Source organism: Cupressus sempervirens, chromosome 10 (assembly GCF_028749045.1).
Source record: "Cupressus sempervirens isolate cs-2001-9-10 chromosome 10, ASM2874904v1, whole genome shotgun sequence".
NCBI lineage: Eukaryota > Viridiplantae > Streptophyta > Pinopsida > Cupressales > Cupressaceae > Cupressus > Cupressus sempervirens.
In genome coordinates this window covers 598875136-598894505 of record NC_143127.1, presented here as the reverse complement: position 1 = coordinate 598894505, position 19370 = coordinate 598875136, and the positions used below count along the sequence as shown (strand labels likewise).

At 36.1% G+C, this 19370-nt stretch overlaps 1 protein-coding gene across 1 annotated transcript; it reads left to right on the top strand.

Moving 5' to 3' along the window:
* The first annotated feature begins 7730 nt into the window (after positions 1-7730).
* On the top strand, positions 7731-10248 carry LOC149535285 (uncharacterized). Its single transcript, XM_089803987.1, has one exon. It carries the CDS (start codon positions 8753-8755, stop codon positions 9827-9829), a length of 1077 nt encoding a protein of 358 aa, XP_089660113.1. The 5' UTR covers positions 7731-8752; the 3' UTR covers positions 9830-10248.
* The last annotated feature ends 9122 nt before the right edge of the window (positions 10249-19370 follow it).

Here is a 19370-nt window from a genome sequence, read left to right as displayed (position 1 = left end):
TTTAAATACAATTTGGTTTTCAATGATATTCCCTATTATTAGTACTTGTCGGTAGGCTAAGTACTATTGTGATACATTTCGGATTTTATACTTTAACCAGTGATAAAAGTTTTTGGTTTCTACATGTTCTAATTAATCATTCTTTAAATTTCTTTATCAAACTATTACATTGTATATTATAGATGCAAGATTTTTAACTTTACAATTTTACAACTTTTTGAAAATATCTTTCTACAATTTGATTGGGTGAACTCATATACCTCCCGATGGATTTTTAAAGTAATACTTTTTAAGACTCTTTTTTTATTAAGCTAATGTGATTCATATTTGTTTAATAATTTTTTATTCTAAGTACATTGATTTAGATTTTTGGATTTTAATATTGTATTTTCTTATTATTTATATTATATAATTATTTAAAAAATATTATTTTATATTATTATTATGAAAATATTACTATTTCTATATTATAATTTATTTATAATATATCAATAATTATATTTATTAATATTTTTTAACATACTATAATAAATTTATTAAATTAAAATTAGATTTATATAAAAACTAAAGGAAGTACTAAGCCAATCTGTGCAACTTGTTTGAAACTTCAACACTTTACATTTATGACTAAGATACATTGTAAAACTAAAAATAATTTTGATATTAAAAGAAGCAAAAAACCAAGAGGTTGCTCTTTTATACATGCCACAAGAGCATTATCGGCAGATTACAATTTTTCAGTACATTAACAACAAATAACAACCACTCAAATTATGCGAATTTGGTGTATGGAACAACATACAACTCAAGAAAGTGCTCTGCAACTTGTTCTACTCATATCTCACTCTTTTGGCATTTTGAATCGGATGTGTGGGAATGGCCCCCAGGGGCCAGGCCTGGTCTCGAAATCTTGCTCGAACCTGCAACTTGTTTTGACCTCATCTGGGGTAACCTAAGGAAGTGTTGACACTGGTCGTCCTGATGGTGGGGTGCTAGTGGAGTCAACGGTGGCCTCAAGTGTGCGTCAGGAGGATAAGATGATTCATACTGTGGCTCTTGGATGGAATTATGTGGTCCTTAGAGAGAAGACAACTCATGTCCCACTGGAAGCCCTCAAGGTGATCAGTGGTGATGATGGAGTGGAAATCGTTGTTTTGGATAGCCTAGTTAATAGTGTGTCTGCCAACCTGAAACTTTTCCTAATTGGCAAGTTCATAGCCTTTCGCTCATCAACAGAGATGGTCAGGAAGTGGGTTAGCCAGAGATGGAAGTTGAAGGGGAGTGTGATGATCTCGAAAATGTCAGGGGGTCTGTCTTGCTTTAAATTCATGGTTGCTAAAGACATGACAATGGTGATGGTCAAGTCTTGGTCATATGGAAAGCATAGTCTGGTGGTGGCCAAGTGGCACCCAGCGTTGGATCCAGTGAAATAACTAAACAAGATGACGTTGATTTGGGTAAGGCTTCCAGGACTCCCCCTAGAGTTTTGGGATGAGAGGATCCTGAAATCTATTGGGAACTCCTTTTGACATTTTGTTACCACATACATGGTTACCCTATAGAGGTTTAGGTTGGTGTTCGCAAGATTTAGTGTGAATGTTGTTGTGGGTGCGTCCTTACTTGAGTCAATTACTCAAAGCTCGAAGTGCGGAAAAAAGTGCAACCCATCATTTATGAAAATGTAGGGCGATTTTGCCAAAAATGCTTGTCATTTGATCATTTGATTGTTGATTGTAAGAAGACTAACAAGTCAGATGCGGAGAAGGCAACAGGGGAGAAGGAACTTGTGGTTGCTTAGTTGGACGTAGGGGAAGAGGAAGTTGCGTCATAGGATAAAGGAGAAGGAGAGTTGGAGGGGATGGTGAGGACCTCTTCACCAAGGAAGGAGTGGGAAGATAAGAAAGTTACCCACCAAGGAGAGGTGGAGAGTACTAGGATAGAAGAGAAGACGTCCCACCATAGTGTGGGGGAGTCGAGTATGGCCAAGGCCTCTAAGGTGACCTCCGAGTTGGATGGGAAGGTGGGAGAGTTAGAGGAAAGTGAAAGTTTTTATGAAATGACATTACCCTTTCTACAAGGAATTGAGGAGCTCCTTAGTACCCCTTTGAGAAACATGGTGATTGAGAAGGTATTTGGGGAAGGCATTAACAATGCATTGGACAGAGGAAAAACAAACGAATTAGAGGAGGGGGAGATAACTGGGTTCTTTGTTGGAGTGAAGAGGTGCCCCCAATTCTTAAGAAGGTGGAACCATTGGCCTTGGTGGAAGATGTGGAAGGGAAATGGCAAACCCAGAGAAGGCAGACAAGAGTATCAAAGAAATCTAAGGTGGCATTAGAGTTAAAGATGGACGTAGGGAAGTCTGGGAAACATAGTAGAAGAATGAAGCAGATGGCAAGGGAGGTGGCTAGTGGAAGGAAACCTATCTTGGAATCCCTAACAAAGGGTAGAAAATGATTGTTCTATCATGGAATATGAGGGGGTTGAATAGCCCTCAAAAGTAGTTTGCTCTCAAGTAGTAGCTATCTAACTTGAAAGTTGATATTCTTTTGATCCAGGAAGTTAAAATGACTATGTCTAATTCGAGAAGTATTGCTAGTAATGTTTGGCTAGGGGCTAATTTTTGTTATAGTGAAGTAGAGGGGGTGTCAGGAAATGTGGCTACTTTTTGGAACCCAAACGCTGGCAAAGCAAGCTTTATTCATTGTTCTAAAAACTATCTAATTATTGAACATAAGAAGGCTGATAAGATATGGAATATTGTTAATGTGTATGCTCCTAATACTAAGCAAGGAAGAAGTGGGCTTTGGGAGGAGTTGTCCATCTTTGTCTCTTGTAACAAGAATACCTTCTGTATGGGAGATTTCAACTCACCTCTGTAGCTCTTGGAGAAGGTTGGAGGAATGGTAGATTTCAATGACAGTATGAAGGATTTGGCTGAATTCATTAATAAAAATGACTTAATGGATATGGAGATGCGTGGAGTGAAGCTCAATTAGTCAAACATTAGGAAGGGAGTTGACCTTATCCAAGTCAAACTGGATAGACTTTTGGTTCCAACAAGCTGGGAGGGTCTAACCTCCTCCTCTCTCATGGGCTTATCCATGACGGTCTCGGATCATGCTCCCATCTTTTTTAATTGGAGGGATGAGTCCAAGGGCGGCCCAAGACCTTTTAGATATGAAATTATGTGGCAATCCCATCCCGATTTCAATATTGGGATGGCAAAGTGGTGGGAGATATGTGTGGAAGGAACAACTATGTATAGACTTTTGGCTAAGCTAGAGGATGTTAGAAGGAATGTGTGGCCTTAGAAAAATAAATATATTGGTAATATCTTTAAGACTAAGGTAGAGGTGGAAGAGAAGTTAGAGGAGCTTCAAAAAGCTATGGGGAAGTTCTCACTTCGGATGAAATGATTCAGGAGGAGGATAAATGTAGAAAGGTCTGGAAGGAAATGATGAATAGAGAGGAGACCTTCTGGAAGCAGAGATCTAAGGTGTTATGGCTCAAAGTGGGTGATAGGAATATGACATTTTTCATAGATTGACATCAATTCATAAAAGGAGAAACACGATTGATAATGTAAAAGATGATAACAATGTGAAGCTCACTAAAACTAAAGATATAGGAAACTGGGCAACTACTTACTTCAAGAACTCCTATTTGGAAGAGCAGAGAAATATCAGGGAAGAGGATAGATGATAGCTGATTAATTCCATGCCCATTGTAATCTCAGATGAAGAGAATGAGTAACTTGCACAGGTGGTCACGGAGGAGGAAGTCTGCAGGGTTGTCTTCTCTATGAAAGCTTAAAAATCCCCAGGGCCTGATGGTTTCCCACCGGCTTTCTTCCAGCACTTTTGGGATGTTATCAAATTGGATCTTCTCAAGGCTGCTTGTAACTTTTTCAGAATAGGGAAGCTTCTCAAGCAACTCAATAAAACTTTTATTGCCCCCATTCCAAAGGTTAAAGACCTAGGGGCCCACTCTGATTTCAGGCTGACTAGCCTATGTAACACTACCTACAAGATTTTCGCTAAAATAATGGTGAATAGGTTAAAACTGCTGCTACATAAATTCATTGGGAAAACCCATAATGGGTTTTTTTTGGGTCGCCAAATCCTTGATGTTGCCATAACTACTCATGAGGTGTTGCACTCTATGGAGAAGAGTGGTAATCCAATTTAAGGCTTTTGTGCCTTTGTGTTTATATTTCTATTACTTTTTTCAGTTTTATTACAAGTAGTATGTATGTCATAAAAGCCTTCAACCCAACCAAGTTTAACAATTTTATTACTTTTGGTTGTTGGTAATCTGCTGGTAGTTTGCCAGTTTGACTATTTAAGGGCTAGCCCCCTAATTTTGGCTGCTTTTAATTCAAAAACAACCACTCAAATTTTTCCTTTATCAAAATCAACATAAGGTCTAACCATAATAATACCAGACCAAACTAAACTCATAATAAATATCCTACCTTCCTTAATATTTTGCTCATAATTCTCCATATAAAACAATATTTTGCTAAATCATACACACATATATACACACTAATACAATAGGAACTCTTCAAAACATAAAATGTATATTTTAATTATAATTTTGTACACTAATTACTCTGCCTTATTTACAAATCTTTCCCTCGTAACAATTACATTCAAACTTCCCCGCATAAAACAACATGCATAAAAAACGCATACATATATATCGACTTTTTTCATGAAAAGATATTTAAAAAGTTTCAAGATAAATTTTCACACTAAATACGCAACCTAATTAATTACTGATATTTTACTCTTCCGAATTCAAACTTCCACATAAAACACGCCACAAGATCAAATACACGGCGGTATTTCTACGCTTAAAAAAATAAATTTCTACACGTGACGCGAACTTCCCCGCATAAGACAAACATGCTACGAGGGCGTATTTTTTATTTATAATTTTAAAAAAATTACGTACACGTGATTTCCCCCCTTACCAGCCACATCTACGTGGCCGTATTTTGTCCGCATCCGTTGTCTCGTAGCTATCCAAATATCCATCAGCCCAAATAAAAACCATTTTATTTTTGGGAAGTATAAAAGTAATATATATATATTAAAGTATATCAGCGGAAGCTCAATTTAAGTAACACAAGTGGAAGAAAAAATCTGGGTTCAAGTGCACGTGCAACCTCCCGAACATGGAAAATAATATGACGAATTTTTTATTATTGTATTTACTTATTTATTGCGAATATGGTGGGGTTTAGGCCAAACACCAACGCGGTTAACCCCTTATGTGGAGATACGCTACTTTTGTTTAGAGGACAGGTGGATTTAATATTTATTGTTTTGTATTTATTTATTTAATCACTGTTGCTTTACGTTTTTATTTAAGTAAATAAATAAATAAATAATTTGTTTGTTATATTGGAGGAAAAGCAAGTGGGGGAAGGCTATGATGGCCTATAAGAGCGGCTAGGACATGGCACATCAAATAGCTAAATAAATCATCATTATCAAAAACAAACCCCCAAAATCACGCTAGGACAAGACACGAATAAAAGTTGCCGAATCAAACTTGCTGTTTAGGCCTCACAAACTCCCATGTTTGTCTAGGTTGTTGACTGCCAACTTGTCAAACTTATTGGTTTTCCTTCCTCAGGGGCAAGTGAATTTTTTTAAAAAATTATCGAGGGACCATAGGATGGAAAAATCATGGTTGGGAGCATTTATGCAATAAGGATCATAAATTATGAAGATGGGATGAGTTTAATGTTAAAGAGCAATTAAGCAATTATTAAAGTAATTGTAGGGGTGATGATGGGGTTTTGTAGTACTTAGGTCTATTTGTTCTTTTTGTTGCTAGCTATTCTATTGGTTGTTTAGACTTGTGGACGTTATTAAAAACTTACATTCATCATCAGTTTAGGTGCGAAAGTGAGTTTTACGAAAGTTTGAAAAGAGATAATTTAAATATTGTGTAGTAAAGATGTGGTAGAGATGGATCACACTTTATAATAGAGTGTAATATATGAACATATGGGTATCTTTTATAAAAATAATTTAAATCTGATAAACATGAAATATTTTGTAGATCAAGACAAACTGCGACATTGTGATATTTTTCGCGAGTCAAATTGTGATGTTGCAAATGAGGTTGCAAGCTAAGTGGGCTTAACTTTGGAGGAAATTTCATGGTTAAGTAAGCTTGAGTGGGAACAGTATTGGGATTTGTGAACTCCTGAGAAGGCCTAATACTTCAGTTATGCCAGTGTCATCTAGATGCAACAATTGCTAAGTGGTTCATTCGTTCTCATAAGAGATGGGTTCGTTTGACCCACTACTCACAATGGATGGGCCAATGAGTTTGACTTGAAAACCACACATTGTACCATAATAACAATATCAAAATTTGAATTTGTAGGTATTCTGACATTATATTTGAAGAGAGAGAACTTGCAAGTTCTGTAGTAAAGGGGTGGTGGAAATGAAATTACACTTTTATCATAAAGTGTTCAACTTGTGAGGATATTTGTACCCAACATGAAAGCAACTTAAAATTCAGTAGCCTTCATGAGTTATTAGAGGAAGCAAAAACTAACAAGATGACTAGATTCTTAGCAAAGATCCATTGCAAAGTATCCATCATCAAAAGGAGTTCAAAGATAATTTAACAATGTGCTTCTTGGTCCTTGAGATTGCCTAGTCCTGTAAGCACCACTAAAATCATTTATTCATTTGATCTTGACTATTGTTTTAGGTAGTTCGGGTATGGGCTTGATTTATAATTTCAATGTGATGTGTGGTGTTGGGTATATTGCATGTTGTTATAATTTACAAAAGAGGCTCTCATTGTAATAACGAACTAAGCACTAGATCTTTGGGTTGACTTTTGTTTCTTCTTATCTATAACGAGAATGCGAGTTAGATGAGGAGATAAAAATATAACTAGTCATGTGGAGATAATATGACATGATGAAAGTGCAAAATAAACTTCTTATTCATCATTCATAACTCTCATGTTTTTCTAAATAGTTAATTGTCATCTATTAAGCAATTGGTTTTCCATAGTCACGAACAAGTAATATTTGATATTATATGTATTTTATGCAATTAGGCCACGAGCTTGATTCTTTCAAAATAAACGTGATGCATAATGTGGGGTCAATTGTTATTGTCAAGAAATTATAAGGAATCTTGTTGTCTAAGCTTCCAATCGAACTAATTGTCAATTCCTCTTATATTAAAAACATACATGTTTAACTTCTCCGAAAAAAGAGTTATGGAGGAGGAAGAAATCTCTTGTCATGTGGAAATAAGGTGATGAAAGTGCCAACTCAAACTTCTTATTCAAATCTCATAATTCATATGCTTACCTAGATAGTTGACTCTCAACGTCAACTTCTCAAATAATTGATTTTCCTTGGTCACGATCAAGTAACATTTGATCCTTTTGTCGTTTTAGACAATTAGGACATGGGTTTGATTTTTCACCTAAATGTCAAGTATGATGTTGGATCCATTGCACCTGCTAAGAGACTAAACACAACATGTGATATGGGATTGTGATATTGCTATTAAGATTTAACTCTGCAATTTTTGAGTCAAATTCATTAATGAGATTGATTATACTTGTTTAAAGACAAATCCACTCCGTTTGTTGAGATACTAAACATGATATAGGATCCATTGCATTTGTTGAAATGTAGGATCCATTGTACTTGCTGACATAGCATAGAGAACCTCAGTGACTAAACTTTGAATTGAACCAACCATCGATTCATCTTACACTTAATTTTCCAATTTACAAGGGAAGGAGAGAGGGAGAGTTAGATGGGGAGATGGAAGTAACTTGTCGTGTGGAGATGAACTGACGTGATGGAGATGTGGTGAGTTGTCAGTGTTAATGGAGCAAGGAAGGGAGGAGCATGGTTTTTGACTGAATCCACAGCAAAGTTGCCACATGTAGTGATAGAGGCCGACAGCCTCCTCCCTTTCTCCGCCCTGGCAGCGACTTTAAGTCGTCAAATGCAAAGATATGAATGCAAATGTGTAATTAAATTTGCCATTGTTTCAGCTGCACTTCAACGACCAAAACACCTCGTACTTAATGAAGCCGTTGGCCCGCTCACCGCACTCCCACTCCCACTGACCGCCTAACCCCCACCAAATTTAACTCCTGCTTTTTCACACGCACAAACATACGCTGTGGTCTGTAGTCTGTAGTCTGTACTGTCTTGATATATACATCGACACACTGCTCAAACAAGGAAAGGAAAGAGATTTCCATAAATAGCTGGATTGGACTTTTGACCCGCCACTAATCCCCATCAAATTTAGGGCAATCTGTTAACAGACGGGGGCTTGTTCTGCACAGTGAAATACATGCTTTTCCGAACATGTCTGTCGGTGTCTTGATATAAACTGCCCGGTCCCCCTTGCAGTTTTTTAGAGTTTCACAAGACTTGAAGACCTGGGGAGCTCTTTTTAATTATTTAGCCTCTCCCACCCGCGCCTCCATTGCAGTGAATCCTGCAGAGCACAGGAAAAAGAAGAGCAGAGAAGAAGTGGAGTGGAGTTCGTGTGTGAATGAATGAGTGAGTGAATCAATCATTGAGGGGCTTGGTATTATGAAAGAGAGATGATTGTAATGGGCCGTTCAATCCTTACCCAAATCCTCCAGCAGCTTTGAGAGTAGTCAATCAATCGGTTTGCTCGTCATTCTGGGCCCGAATTCAATTATCCCTCTTTTGTAGACTGCTATCATGGACAATAATGGCTGTGGGTTTCAGATTTCGTCCATTGAAGAGGATTTCGGATCAAGGAACTCCATTTCTTCGCTCCTCGATCAGCCGGCGGGCGCCGGAGGCGGCGGAGGGATTCATCACCAGTTCTTTGATCCGCTCGCTTCTTATCTGGAGAACATAAATCAGAGGAATCCGCAGCAGCAGCAGGGGCTTCTGATCAGGAAAGCTCCCCCGGGAGACAACAATGGCGGAAATGCCACGAGCGGAGATAGGGTTTTACCTGCGAGCGGAGCTCCGGAGTACAGTAATGGCAGCATGGAGCATTTCGACGCGGCATCGGCTTCCGCTTCGGCATCGCAGTGGCAGAGCCATGGAAATTCGTCCGGCCGTGGCGGGAGCAGCGCATCTAGGGTTTCCATTGAAGCTGCAGGTGCGGGGGCATCGAAGGTCGGGAAGAAACGCTCCCGCGCATCCCGCCGGGCGCCGACGACCGTGCTTACGACGGACACATCGAATTTCCGTGCTATGGTGCAGGAATTTACGGGCATCCCGCCCGCGCCTTTCGCTTCCGCTTCGCCCTTTCCGCGGGGGCGCCTCGATTTTCTCAGCGGCCCTCGCAGCCTCGGAAATCCCTTCCTCCTCCGCCCCTTTCCGCAGCGCATGGCCGCAGGGAACCACGCTTTTCCGCCTTCAAACCCCAATTTGCAGGGTTTCCCTCAAACGCCGCTCTTCCAGTCGCTGCTTCACCCCGGCGGGGGAAATCTCGTGCACAAATCCGCAGGCGCGGCGGCGCCTTTCAGTGGCATCGCGGATTCGCAGATGAAAGCCGGGATTTTGGAGGAGTTAGGGTTGAATTCTCACGCGCTGCCCGATCTGGTTCCATGGCACGCCGGGCAGGACAACGCGGCCGCCTGCAAGATGAGCTACAGCAAATCCGCGGGGTCTGGGGATCCCGGCAGGAATCGAACCCTTAACCTGGAGGAATCCGTCGGAAATGCTTCCGATCATCATAATAGCAGTCACGGCCGGCCCGATCGCATGGTGGATTCGTGGATTTCGTCTTCGGACCAAACCCTCGATAAGCTTGTACAGTAAGGATCATGGCTGCCCAAAAGAAAAATCCGAAATCCTTAAATCCTCAATCTTCATTATTTATGTAAGTAATCCGCTCCTAAATCTCATGTTTCTTCACACGCGGGAAATGGCGAGAAAGAAAAAGATTTCATCCATCCAGAAATGCGCCTCCATGAATCGAGTTCTGCCTCTGCTTCTGCCTTCAGATTGAGAAATTTAGCCTATTTTGCCGGTCCATCCATGATTGTTCCAGCTGCAAATTCTGTGATTATTATACTTAAAATCCATGTGTTTTTTTGGGAGCAAATATGAAATATATTTCGTCTCAGGTAGAGCAGAGTTCTGTATAGTTTCCCTGGGCTCCATGCAGCCTGCAAAGTGCTCAAACGAGCCTGGATTTTTTCTTTCAAAAAAATATATTTTATCTTTTATTATTATAATTATGAGTATTTATTATCTCTGTTCCCATATGTACAAATGATTCAGGCCCTTTAATTTATGGGAGATTGCATGTTTGTGGGTTTTAAGCGTAGCTTCCATAATTGAATTGCGTTTTCACAAGGAGAAAGAATTGATATTTTGGAGATTTCATTGATGTAGCCATTCACTTCTAACATTAATATAAATTAAAGACAATTTTAGTAATGTCCCACCATATCTTATGCCATAAGCTTGGAACATAGTTTTTCCAACCATCAACATTTTTGTAAGAGGCCAAATTTATGCTTTTCAGGTGGTGGGATAGACATGTTTTTAAAATGTTGTTAAATAATACAAAGGCTATAAATGAGTTATACAAAGGAGAGTTGTTATAGATTTTGAGCAATGCCTGTTTAGAATTGCTATCGAGTACACATCTTAAGGTTTTCGTTGAATAGTCAACTAAAATCTAATAGATGTAAAGAAGCTAATAGGGATATGTTGTGATGGTTAAGTTGTTTTGTTCGTGTCATCAAAGTTCATATTCTATTGGAGATGAGATTTCCATAAAGAGCATGCCCAGTAATAGTTTGGTTCTTGGTATCAAGATTCAAATTCCATTAAAGATGAGGTCCACCTTTGTGGTTTCATTGATGCATAGTTCTGAATCAAAGCATTTACCTTCTTTAAAAAAAAAAAATTTAAATAATAAAGATTTGAAAATTGTCATTTTAAAGTTGTTAATATTGATCAAAGGTTATTAATAATTGAATCAAAAGATTCCTTCAAATCTAAAATGTAACAAATTTCATAATGGTATATTAGTAATATAACAAAATATAACTTATTTCACAATCCAATCAATTTTTAGATGGTGCCTATATGATTATAATATCTCATAATGTTTATGAGAAATCTCACTTATTGTTTTTATGCCTATTCAAAATTTAATAAACACCTGACATCACATAAAATGATTATAGAATATGATTCATTTCACATCTATTGATTTGTCATTTTTAAAAATCTTTTTAGACAACTCAACATAAACTTATAAATATTGCTAGATATTGGTGTTATATTTTTATTCTAAGCTAATTTGCTTTAAGTAATTTTGATTATTATAAAGTTAACATACTTAACTACTAAATCTTAAGTTTTAATTAATTTTTGAAAAACATTTGATATTTTTATGAATTTATTATATGAACAATTTCGTTGATCATATTTTTAGAGAATGAAAAACAATTTGGTTCCATTATCTCCTCGGAAGAATTCAGTTGCTAGATTTATAGTCCAAACAAATTTTCACCATGGGCTTGTGATGGTAAGGAAAGTACTCATGTCTAAAGGACATGCCAGTGACGTTAAACTTAGGCCAAGAGAAATCTTGGCTACTCCGGCATCGATTTATGTGAAGACTTTTTCCTGAAGTGCATGTGATATCTATAGCGAAAAGGAAAAGAGGATTGCACTTATTAACTGCTACTTGTTCTTATGTGATAAGAGTACAAATTTTTAATTGTGGTAAGTGACAAATTGCATTATGTGATGATATCAACTCAACATATTTGTTCATTTAAAAAAAAACATCACATCTATTCATTAGTGAGTTCATCAATTAATCAAATGCGTGTACACGAATTTTTTTATTCATTTTTAATATTGAAAAAATGTGAATTACAAAATTGCAGTTAGGACTGCAAGAAAATCAGCAAGATACACAAAAACAGCAAATGATGATGCTGTAGCAAAACTAGTACAAAAGAAGTCATAGCTGGAACAAAAGAAGCAACTTTATGCCAAATTCAATCCCATAGTAATGCAGTCATGTGATGCCGAGGTTGATCTCCTTGTCATGAACCAAAATTAATATAGTTCTTCTTTAATGTATTTGATTAAATATTTCTTTGAAATATTCATTGCATTCCAATTATTTAATTTAGAATTATTATATGAGATGTTTTTCCAATTAATTCCTATCTCTTTTGATTTCTATCTTATAAAACAAGAGCTCTTTGAGAGCTAGAGTCCGGGAAACAAATTGGACATAATATTTGTTAAAATTATGGTTTTGAAAAGAGAAGTTATAAATTTTAGCAAATTTACTTTAGATTTTTAGTTAATATTTTAAATTTAAATTTTATAGAATAATGTGGCGACTACCCATTGTCTAAAAATATACAACATAATGTAATGTATTGTAAAATTGTGAGATTTGAATGAATAGAGTTTTAACTAAGAAATTTGAGATTTTTAAAATTTTATTACATAAGTTAAATTTCGAGATTAATTGTTTTTATTGATATATAGTAAAGTTTATATATATAAAGCAATACAATTCTTAATAGCAATAATATATTTTAATAAAAAATCAAATTTAGTAATTATTGATTTATATAAAATCAATTTTTAAAATAATATAAAATATATTAACATTTTTAAATAATATATTAAAAATTAAAAATTGTGATATTAATATTGATAAGACATTATTTTTGTTGTGAAAGATAAAAACATGATTTTTTATTAATAAATCTAATCAACTTGTGACAAATATTTAAAAGATAAATTTTTAATTATTTTATGACTCTAATGAACTTGTGACAAATATACAAAAGATAAAGTTGTAATTAATAATGAAGTTGTCACAAATATGTAAAAGATAGAGTGCAATTAATGAATTCATTAATGCATGTTAGAAAAAAATGTATTTTTTGAAATGGAAAAATAAAATAAACCCCACCAGAAATGTAATGGACCAATTAGAAAAAGGTAATAAATCAACATAAATTAATTTTAAAATAAAAAGTTTGTTGAACTTTAAGAATAACTTTAGAAATAGAGTAATTGTTGTCAAAAATTAATAGGGAGGGGGGGTAAAAAAAAATATTAGTACCCTTTATAGGCAGGGACTTTCTTCAAAGTATATTAAAATGTGTATTAACTAAATCAAACAACATAGATTACATATTAACTGAATACATTAATCAAAAACTTTACTATACTTTATAAATATTTAATTTAAAACCTAAACCTAACCCTAAACATTGAGGATAGCTTGGACACGACTTTTTCAACATGACAAAACGTAAACGTATTAATAGCTTTAGGCGCAGTATGTAAAGATAGGAGAAAAAGGAAGAAAAAGGTTATAAACAAAAATTAAGAGTGTTGAAAGGAAGATAACCGATTGATATATATATATATATATATATATATATATATATATATATATATATATATATATATATATATATATATATATATATATATATATATATATATATATATATATATGCGTGGAAAACAATATTAAGTGCAGGAAGCATAGTAAATACCAAAAGTGGAGGCTCGAATATAAATTACACCAAGTACTGCTCAAACCTGCACAACATATTAAACGTACACTGTGTTGATTACAGTGATCAGAATGAAGGATAGTCAGGTATTGTCTCAACACGAGATTGACATCGTTGAGCGCCATCAGATAATCAGGTACCCCTAACATAATCATGTTATTTTGCATGAATATAATGAAGTTAAACAGGAAGCAAGCATTGTTAATTTCCTACGTGTATTATATGTGGAATTCGAACATTCCATTGAGATACATATAATTATTACATTCGTTCCATTCTTTACATTAAACAGTTATGCTTAAAAGATTATTAAAGTTTATTCGCATGATGTTATACATATTTGGAGTAAATCGATATAAGACAATGGATATTAATACAAATAAATATATATCAATAATGTTGGAAAAATGCAAAGCAAACTTTGTTAATTTGTGACATGATTACATCAAAGGATACGTATTACGTCATATTATTATGCTGCAGATTATACGATTACTAATACCATTTCATTTGTGGATTTACAAGCATTTTCACATGGACATTAGGATGAACATTAAAATAAATAAGGAAGTGTTATATGTTATTAAGTGTTTGCAATATGTGTATAGATTAATATAATTACATTTTGTGTGTGTGTGTGTGTGTGTGTGTGTGTGTGTGTGTGTGTGTGTGTGTGTGTGTGTGTGTGTGTGTGTGTGACCACATAGGATTCAAGTAGACATTAATATGTAACATATTAATCTTGATATTGCAATCAAAAGGATGCTGATACATTATACTTATATATGTTCTTAAGACTTAAATAACAACGAGATGCATTTCAAATTATAGTATAGAAAATCTTATCCTCACCTGAGGGATGAAATCCTGAGATAGGGAGTTGGTGGAGGGAAAGGCAGAGTAATTTCGAGCACTTGTTGGAATCGCTTGGAGCTTGTTTCACGCACCCTCTGCACCGTAATTCTACCATCTCGAGATGATCATCACCTGATGAGAGAAGATGATCTAGCACTATAAGGAGAAATCTTCCAGTAAACCAATAAATTTCTTTTTAATGCTCAACTCCTCCAATATTTTATAACAATAAGGATCATAGGTTTGTTAATTTGGATGACTTCCTAATTTATGGCCTAAAATTTGTAATATCAGGTTGAAGATTTAAAAAGGGGTCATCACACTCTTTCTTGCCAAGAAGTTGATTAATTTGAGCCTTAATTCGTTGAATCTGAAAATCCAGTCCCAAATCTTTTTCAGCAGCAACCTGAAGCTGAGAGAAAATAGATATCAGACAATAGAAAATGTCTGAGTAAAGCCTTAAAAGTACAAATTTTAGATGACTACTATTGTGATTACTAAAAACTGCTGTACACCTTGTCCACCATATATGGAATAATATAACCTATCGCATGCCATCAGCAATAATATTTTTATGTAAACCCACCCCTAGAAGAGCCTCTTTCCAACTTAGCTTGTGATAAAAAACAACAATCAAATCATTGAAAACAGAATTCCATTGTTTCTTCACAAACAAGCAGTCCCAAAAAATATGTCTCATGTTCTCTGGTTTATAGCAGAATGGACAACTGACCAGCTGGACCATTATACAATTTCAACCTATCCTCAATGGGAAGCTTGCAATGTAGAATCTTCCAAGCGAGAAATTGAGCATCTGCATTGATCTTTGTCTTCCAAATTTGGACAGACAATTTTAGCTAAAAAGATTCATTGAATTTACATTTCCATTTAATATTCAATCGATCTTTCACATGCACCATAGGAAGCATACGTAAATAAACCTTCTTTAAAGGGAAGCAAAAAAAGGGATATGAATACAACCATCACTAGTCCTTGAAAAAATTACATTGTATTGGGGTACATAGTTTCATAGACAATTCCAAAGGGACAAGAGATTGGACAAAAATTAGGAAAGCTTTATAACCATTACTCAAACCAAATTTAGTTTTAAGCGTGTGCCACAAAAACCAATCCATTAAATGGAAATCCCAAAGATCCCCAACTATGCTGATATCTTTTTTAAACAGGTGATAGGAATGCTTGGGAAACATTAAGGAAAGAGGTTGATTCTGATAATGAATGTGTCTATTCCACCAGATAGAAAAAGTGGAAAAACTAAAGCCATGTTGAAGAGAATCTCCTTTCTTGCTCAAAAAACAACAAATATGATGCCAAGCTTTCCATATAGACTGGAGTGAGAAGGAGGCTTTGATTGAAAATAAGGAAGTGTGAAGCACTTTATCAAGTTGTCCCACCTGCTGCCATTTACCTTTCACGGTAGCAAGATTTATACGGTTTTGTATGAGTATCTTCCATGGCTCATTCTCATGAGTAGCTCTAATTATCCATTTGGATGCCAGATAGAATCCTTGTGTTTTTGGATCTATTAGTCCCAGTCTTCCTTTGCTTTTAGTTTGAATACAATGAACCCATGAGGTAGAAATAAAACCTCTAGTGCCGTCCCATTTAGCCCATAGAAATTGACGAATAATTTTAACTAGGTTCTCATATCCCTTCTTAGAAGGCATCCAACATGATGAGTAGTAAACATGGGTTTCCAAAAAGATTTTATTAGGAACCTGAATTTTACTAGCCAAGGAAAAAAAAAAATTTCCCCAATTATGTAGTTTATTCCTTACCCTATCAAGATACCACCTCCACATATCAAAAAGAGGTACCCCAATACCAAAAGGTATACCAAGATACCTCATGATTTCCCTATGTTTGATCTGCTTCCACTCTTTAGGGATCCAATGAGGGATTGGACTAGATTGTACCAACAAGAATTCAGTCTTGTCATTAGCCAGCTTGGATCTTGAAACAACACAATACAACTGTAAAATATCCAGCATATTATGTACATCTTTTTCAGTATTTTGAAGAAACAACATGCTGTCATCATCATAGTGTGAATTAATTACATTAGCATCATGCGGAATTGAGATTCCTATAATCCATTTCATGTTATTAGCATAGGTAAGCATATATCCTAAGGCATCAACTGTAAGGGCATAGAGATATGGAGATAAAGGGCAGCCCTGCCATATAGATCGTTGGAGTGGAAATGAATCTATCATCATATTATTAATGATAATCTGAGCATTAGCATCCTTGAATAGAATTTGCACATGAGCTTGAAACATAGGTCCAAATCCCAACCATTGAAGCATTCTAAAAATGAAGCTCCAACGTATCGTAGGCTTTGTCAAAATCAAGTTTGATCAAAATAGCATTTTGGCCTATTTGTTGGGCCTATTCACATGTCTCCCATGCCAACATTAGGTTGTCAAGGATGAATCTTCTAGCAATGAACCCTGTTTGCTCGGGTATAACAATGTCCTGCACAATAGGTTTAATTCTAATAGCCAATGCCTTAGCTATGATTTTGTAGGAAGTATTAAGCAGTGTTATAGGGTGCCAACCATAAATGGTATTTTCTTTTTTTCCCTTAGGGATAAATCTAATTATACCACCATTGATAATAGGACCCAAAAACCCTTTTTCAATAGCCTTCAAGTACAAGTGGTAGACATCCTCCTTAATATGCGGCCACATAGCTTGATAAAACTCCATAGGAAATCCATCGCTACCCGAGCTTTTGTAAGGAGACATTGAAAATAAAGCATTTTCTAGCTCATGTAAAGTCAATCGTCTATCTAGATAATGACTATACTCGGGATCAATTTGAGTAGGGATGAAATCACGGATAGTGTCTTCTAGACCCTCTTGGATATCTTGCCAATAGTCATCCTCAAAAATTTTCTCATAGAAACACTTGAAAACATTACAAATCACAGAGGGATCAGACTATGGGATATTAAGTTCATCCTTAATCATATCAATTCTTTCTTTTCAACGCTTATAATTAAGGTAATTGAAGAAATACTTGGTGCCTTTATTGCCTTCTTTAATCCAATGAAGTCTTGATCTAATTTTAGCCCCCTATCCCTTGTAATTTTCTATTTTGCGTAATTCAGCCTCTACAACAACAATGGAAGATTGAATGTGAATGTTACTAGGCTGATTATTTAAAAGCTTCCTAGCACAAGCAATTTTTCCTCGGAGTGATCACTCCTCACGCTTACGCTGCCATGCCATTTTTTTCCCAACAAAGCGTAAGAACATAGTGCATTGAGAAATAGCTGCACACCACCATTCAACCCAAGATTCCCCATTCACAGGCTTAGAGAAGGAGATCCAAATATTTGATAAAGCTTCTATACAAATAGGATTCTTTAAATGTGAGACATGAAGTTTGAAAGGTCGAGAATTATTAACATTTGTTGTTTGAGACAACTTAATGTTACAAAGGATAGGATAATGGTCAGAAAGAGTAGATGATAAGTCCACTTGGACACCCACCCCCATTGAATTGTAAACATCGGGCAGCATTGGAGATATATAAAATCTATCCAGCTTGCTCAATTTCTATCATCACTTGTTCTACATTTTGACCAGGTGAACCAATTATTGGATTGACACAAGATTTTTTTATAAATAGGATCAACCACGCCTAAAGAATTGTGGCATAACAACTAACTATTAACTTCTTCATGACTGAAGTTGGTTTGTTTAACCCAGCTACGATTGGAAGGATGTTCAACCATATTGAAGTCTCCCCCTAAAACCTAATCTGCTGATGGAAAGTTGTCAGTCATCCGCTTCCATAACTCAATGTGTTCCTTAGCAAAATTGGGAGCATAGATGGAACAAAAACCGAGGAGCTAATTATTGATAAAGGTAAGAACCCAAGCACGGCTATGAGATGGATCCTCACCTTTATCAATACCATACTTGGCAACCCAAGGAGTGAGGCCAATAACAACCCCTCCCCTACCATCTAGATGAGTTGTATACCAAAAAGAAGCATCTTTTCAAACATTGCATAAAGAAAGTTCCAGCTTGGCGTTGTTGAGTTTTACTTCCTGAAGGAAAAGGACATCAGGCTTCCATTTAGAAACCATTTTTTGCACCTTGTACTCGCAAGGAGGGAGAGAAATCCCTCAAACATTCCAAGAAAAAATTTTATAAGTCATGATGATCATGAGAGGCTAAATCATCTTGAGCCAACATGCTAAAACTATTACCTCGGCTGAGTTCAACATCTTTGGCATCACATTCTTTGGTAGAAGAGGGAGATTGTGAGTGTTGACGAGTGAGAACTAGAGGTGAAATTGTTAATGCGTGGTTCAGGAGATGAATGACGAGACGAAGGAGGGGCGACATGTATTTCAGGGGATGTAGCAATGGGAGAAGGAGAATTGGAGTGAGAAGAAAGAGAGATATCATGAGTATTAGGGGAGACAACTGGAGAAGGTGCCTAGACTCTAGATTGGGGCCGAATTAAAGAATGAGAGGGAGACACAGGTGGATCTTTCCTCTTCCTGACCATTCTCCAACCATCTGACATCAATGCATCTTCACATGAAGAAATAGTAGTATCCAGAACAACAAAAGAACCATTAGAAAGATCTGATGGAATAACTGCAATCTTAGTGGTAGAAGGAGACAACTGCCCCCCCACTTGAGTGGATGATGGACTATGGCCATTGGATGGAGAAGACTTTTGCAGAGGCTGTACTAGTTTACTTTTCCTAATGGGACAATCACGAATCAAGTGTCCTTCTTTCGACAGTAAAAACAAGCATTTGGCTTATTCAAATAAACTAATGGTTGAACCAATTCAAAACCAGGGCCAAAAAGTCTAATGTTTTCTAGCAATGGATTGCTGAGGTCTACCTCAACACATGCCCTTGGATGAACTC

Excerpts from the sequence above, each read along its gene's own strand:
- LOC149535285 (XM_089803987.1), top strand. The coding sequence starts at position 8,753 with ATGGACAATAATGGCTGTGGGTTTCAGATTTCGTCCATTGAAGAGGAT.